The sequence below is a fragment of the Sycon ciliatum genome, chromosome 10 (assembly GCF_964019385.1).
Source record: "Sycon ciliatum chromosome 10, ocSycCili1.1, whole genome shotgun sequence".
NCBI classification, from domain to species: Eukaryota; Metazoa; Porifera; class Calcarea; order Leucosolenida; family Sycettidae; genus Sycon; species Sycon ciliatum.
In genome coordinates, this window is record NC_088652.1 from 9,664,908 (window position 1) to 9,670,754 (window position 5,847).

General features: G+C 48.5%; 1 protein-coding gene across 2 annotated transcripts in view; it reads left to right on the forward strand.

Annotated features, from left to right (window-relative positions):
* Positions 1-1,321: 1,321 nt before the first annotated feature.
* LOC135826488 (uncharacterized) overlaps positions 1,322-5,847 on the forward strand; it is an 8,735-nt gene continuing 4,209 nt past the window's right edge. For both annotated transcript variants that reach the window (XM_065339098.1, XM_065339099.1), the window contains exons 1-2: positions 1,322-1,944; positions 2,937-5,107. In XM_065339098.1, coding sequence (XP_065195170.1) covers positions 1,335-1,944; positions 2,937-5,107 — 2,781 coding nt within the window. In that variant the 5' untranslated portion in view covers positions 1,322-1,334. The remainder of the gene's footprint in view (positions 1,945-2,936; positions 5,108-5,847) is intronic.

Below are 5,847 nucleotides of genomic sequence, written 5' to 3' on the forward strand. Positions count from 1 at the left end.
CTCCGGGATATAAACTGTAGCTGGCCACGAGGTCAGATAGATAATGAAGCTGTGGATCTGGAGGTGCTGTTGGATTGGTGTTTATGTTGATGTCGCCACAAATAATCACGTTCTTCCCGGGCATTATAGCTGAATGGAGATGGTCGTCCAGGCAGTCCCAGTATCGAACTGGCTCAGATGGAGGTCGATAAATCTTGTGCTTGATGTTATTCAGTCACGATATTCCCACTGATGATAATGACATGAAAATCGATGTTGGAAAACAATTGACTTCGTTGATGCATGATGGTTACGGCAGAGTTGGTTCTTAAATGGAGGTACATGCATAATATGATGACTTTGTGTTTCAGACCCTGCATGACACCGCTCTACACCACAGGTAATGTTGGTCTGATAACTAGATGTGTTCTGGCCATCTGGATACGATCCTGTTGGCCCTATCAGCATGGCAACCCACATGTACATGTCTGACACACACAACAGAGGCAAAAGGCTGTGTTAGATACTGCTCTGTGCATTCGTACATTGAGCACTCTACCTCGAGCTTCCTAGACCGGTCTTGTTTGTACATGTATGATGTGTTGTCAAGCTATAGATAGACGATATCCATCGTGCTTTGGAGCCGAGACATCTGGCCAGCTGAGCTTAATGGGCCCCACCACCACACTCCATTATTTACCCAAATGTCTGGAGATGTGTGAATTTTGTAGAGAAGAAAAAGACCCGTTTCGTCCTTTGTGGACTCATCAGCGCAGCACAGAGAAAATGAGACCGAACCTGATAGCCATGAAATATACATGTTCCCAAGCGAGATTTTATCTTGCAGGAGTGCTCCAACTTACAAGTCAGTACGTATAATGTGTATAATGTTTTCTGTAAGTTGAGACTGCAACACAACCTCGTGAACGTGCGCACGATCCGAGAACAAGCGCGAGTTGTGTACAGCACCCTCCGGAAGTGTTCAGTCCAGTTGGCTAACATGCGCACGTCTCCGGCGGAAACCCAACATTTTGCCTTGCCATGGTCTGCGTTTGGCGAGCGTACACCATTCACACGACTGCAGCCAAATTTCACACTTAACACTTTAGCAGGACAGACGCTAAGGGATGATTTCTCGAAAATTCTGTATCAGCATAATACCATACTTTCTTTCACTACAACGAATGTTGACAGATGGCGGCTAAAAGTCGTGCTGGTAAGCTACAGTGTTATCAAGGGGAGCTGCTGCTCAAGAAGCCTCCTGGTGACCATACCGTTATCATGAGTCTGTAAAAGAGCTCAGGGAATTGCCATTTCACCGCTCCTTCACTGTGAGCTCCAGACTACTTGCCAAGATGTCAAACGAAAAAGCACTGTCGGATTTGCGCGCTAAACTGGGCAAAAAGTATCTAGACAATGCCTACGTTAAGCTGCTTCAGGATACCAGAGCGCCAAAGCTGGACGTACGAGACTTGTACGTTAACTTGACCATCGTGCAGCAGCGAGAAGTGAAGAAAGTTTCGAAAACTGCTAATAGTTCGCATAGCGAGGAGGCTCTCTTTCTCCGGTTAGGCAATGCAAAAGATCGTGACGAGCGTGTTGCATTGTCGGACATATTTGCATCAGCCAAGGAATCTAGGTGCTCGTCGTGTCCCGTCCATACCGTCGCTTTGGTAGGCCCAGCAGGAAGTGGTAAAACAATGGCGGTGACTAAGAAGCTACCGTTGCAGTGGATTGATGGAGAGACGCTGAAAAACACCGTACTGGTCTTCATTATCACCGTGCGTAGCGTTCACGAGCGACTGCGTGGTGTGGCCAAGGATCGGGTAGCCTCCACACGCGCGCAGAGTCTGGAAGAGCTGCTCCGCAGTTCAGCACGAGAACTGGACGATGACGATATTGGAACAGTGATGGAGTTCCTTCGTCATAACGCTGACTGGGAGAAGGTCTTGTTTGTTATTGACGGTAAGAGCAAGTGCGGTATGAAAACACCTTTAGAGGGCCCATTTTCGTCAGGTGTAAATTGGTTTTGTGCTCAGATATCGCACTGTTTTACTGTTTCTTGCCTTGATGCTGTAGTGGACAGTGAAAATTGCTATATCCTCGCGGTGCTGCAGGATACTTTGCCCCATGCTTTAGGCTTAATGAAATTTTTAGAATCCTGTACGTCGCTTAACTCAGCTTGAAAATGCGGGGTGAGACTTATTGACCTTCGCAGTGCTGCGTAAATTGGAGTGGGCACGAGTAAGACAAGGGGTAAATTATTAGTTTAACCCTCATGTTACTCGTGCCCACTCCTTTCCTGGAGATGTTTTTTCATGACAGAAACCTTGAACGATAATTACGTCTCTGATGAAGACCCACGGCCAACAACTTGCGTGTAATATCTATTGAAGTTGCAATGTAAAGGTAAAGACCGTGGTGGTAATTATAAGACATGCATTTTTGAATGTGTTTTTATAGGACACGTGGTTGTTGCTCACGTGCATAATATCATTATTACCGCGATCGCGAATGAATGCTAGCATACATCAGTATGCATGCTGACGTCATGTGACATGTCATTCGACTCAGCTTCGCGCCTGTGTTGCTATCCCGGCACTTTTACTGCATCAGTGGCATCCAGACTGAAGATAGTGCAGATGACATGGAGTGATCTGTAGTCAACACAGCAATACACCAACACCTCTGCAGCAACCTGTGGTGCACTAACACTTCATAATCATTATTTCTGATCTAACATGGTATTTAGCTCCATAACCATAATAAATTTGTAGAAAGGCCATTTGTCAATGATTGTGAAAAATGTTGGTTTGTGGGTGCGGCTTATACTCCGAATACCAACTTTTAGTCAATATTTTGCTTCAAAAAGGGGGGTGCGGCTTATACCCCGGTGCTGCTTATACCCCGGAAAATACGGTATTTGCCTCTTTTTCAAACTTTCTTTCTGCCTGTAGGCATAGATGAGGGCTGCATCATGGATAGCGTACTCTACAGGCTAATCACAAGAGACCTGGAGGACATATCACCGTACTATCTACTATTACTCACGGCTAGGCCCTGTCCAACCATACACTGGCTGTGGGAGGTGGGCGACATCGATCGATACCTCTCGCTGCGCGGATTCGACCAGGTGTCGCGCGCGGACTTCTTCGAGCGCTACGGCTCTCTGCACTACGGTCCTGACTGGTCGTCGATGCGTCACAATCTCACATCGTTCCTGCGTAAGCTGGACTCATTGCACGTGGGACGCCTCACCTATCTTCCCTTTATGGCCACGCTGTGCGTACACGCCATGCCCAGAGCGGATCCGTCCAGCTTGCCACACTGCGCCACGCAGCTGCTCCAGCTGCTCGTCATGGCGTTGCTGAAACGTGATCTACGCAGTGGTCCGGGTGGCTCGCGACAGTTCTCCCAGTTCGCTCACCTACGCGGTCCACAGCAGAAAGCCATGCAAGAGATGGCTGCATTTGCCTACAGGATGACCGCTGAGAGAGCAATGGTGGTGGAAGACGCTGGAGACGACTCGCCATGGAGCGGGCTCGCTGCTGATGTCAGCGAACAGTTTGAGTCACTCCTCTCCTGCCTAACCCTGACATTTGATGACACTAGAGCGGGACAATCGCTGGCGATGCGGCAGTTTGTTCACCTCACTGTCCAAGAGCTGCTCTGTGCATATCACGTCATTCGCCAGTTCGAAGGGGAGGACGGGCTAAGTGCCTTCAACAAATGTTTCTCCACTGTCGTACGTGCCACCAACCTGGGTGACCAGTTTACGTATCTGTTGGTGTACATAGCAGGTATGGCAACACCCACGCAACACGTTGCAATCTTTCACGCTATGATGACGGAAATGTATGCGGAGCAGGAATCCGCCAGCAGTAGTACCCGTCTCTCTGGTGGACGCTACCGGACGAACTTGTCTATGGTCCTCTTCAAGATGCTCAGTGAGGCCCATCAAGCCACAGCACATGATGACCAGCAAAGGGCGCGTCAACAGGCAGAAACGCCCCTGAGTGTCGTGGCCAAATCTATCGCCAATTTCAATGACAACTGGATCAGGCTTCCGACTGAGCACTCGAAAGACCAGTTACAGGATGTAGGAGCGTCAGATGCCCTGGTTTTGCTCCAACTAGCCGATGGCCTGTTCACAACCATAATGGACCTCCCAATTGGCAGAACCCATTCCATCTCCGCTAGTGATATCTTCGAGACTTTGCTGCTCTACCAAGGAAACTGCACGGACCTGCGGATTCGCCTGCACACGTCTCAGGGAGAGGACCGAGCTTTCTGCCGCTTCTTGTCAAGTTTCACGGGCGTCTTCAGCTTCCTAAGTGATCTCGAACTAACCTGTGAAAATACTTACATATTCTCACAGGAAGAAATAGATCTCCTTGCAGCCGTTCTCTCGTCTATGGCGTCGCTTAAGGTCCTGCGAATCCAAAAAGCCAAGATGGAACCACTGGTGTTTCGCAGTCTCACTGAAGCCATCAAAACAAATAGCTACATTCAGCGGCTGGCCATTGGGAAAGTCACAGAGTCGCTATGGCAGCCAACATGCGAACTTATCGCAGGAACACAGCATATCGACCATCTTACTATCCGCGTGAACTTTCGCTCGTGTGCCGACGTCAGCGGATACAGTCATCAGCTGTGCAAGGCTCTCGAGCAGAACAGCAGCTTGCGTCAGTTCGCCGTGTTCGGCTCTAAACTGTCCAAACCTGGTGGTGGCATGGCTTCCGACCTCGCCTCAGTTGTAGCCAGACACAGTACGCTCCAGGAATTTGAACTAGGATGCAGCTTCTTTCACCTTGATGACAACGCATTGTATTCCGTCATGGACAGGCTCACTGGTGCTCTGAAAGAAGATCCTGAAAGCAGCCGACATCTTCCGCCTAAGAGGATTGTCATTACCTCAGGCGATGCCACAACGAAGACCGGAATCCATAGTGTTCTGCAGCTGGTGGAGGCGACTGGACTGAGCACCAATGACCGTTTGAAGGTGGATGTGCACGGTAGTGTGATTAGTAATGATGCTGAGGCTGCAGATCTTTGCAGACTCTATCCATCATTTCAGCCCAAAGACGTCTGGTGGACGCGGCACATAACACAGCCCAAGTATTCGCAGGTAAGGGCACATGATCCTATACGCTCTACATACAGGCCTGCAGTTCCGGGCCAGGCCATACAACGCTCATTGTAACGCACTCTAGTGCGCACACACACACACGCGCGCGCGCGCACACACACACACACATACACAAACAAACAAATATGGACAGGAATAATCATGCGAATCTGAATTCGTACTAAGACCTTACCAATTTGACACACTCCACCACTCCACAAAGCGCTCTTGACCGGGGTCACCCACATTAACAACACCAGCAAGGACACTCCTCCTTTTTAACGTGCGCAAGAAAGGGCAGTATGGAGTGACGGAGGGGCTTAAATCGTTTTTCACAAGGTTTTTAAGACGCTGAGCTGAGACGCTGAGCTTGTTAGTCGAAGCTCAGCGTCTTAAAAACCTTACCAATCTTTGCAGCCTATAAAGCGTGTGTGGGCAGGCGTGTGTTTACCGCCATATTGCCTGGTGTGTCTTTACCACCATATTTATCAACCATAAGTACAGCTGCAGTGGTGTCTTCAACTTCAATCTGGGATATTTTAAAATGTTTTATTATCTTGTAACTCTTGTTGCAGTCGTGGATAGTTGCTAGTTGCTTCATAACTCATTTCCATGTGAATTCTTCTACTTTATTCTGGGATATCCTTCTTTTAAAGACTATCAATTTCTGGGGAAAGCACAAATTGATCAGACGCACTACAAGCCTATTGTATTTTGCCAAAGGATAGGCTATACATCTC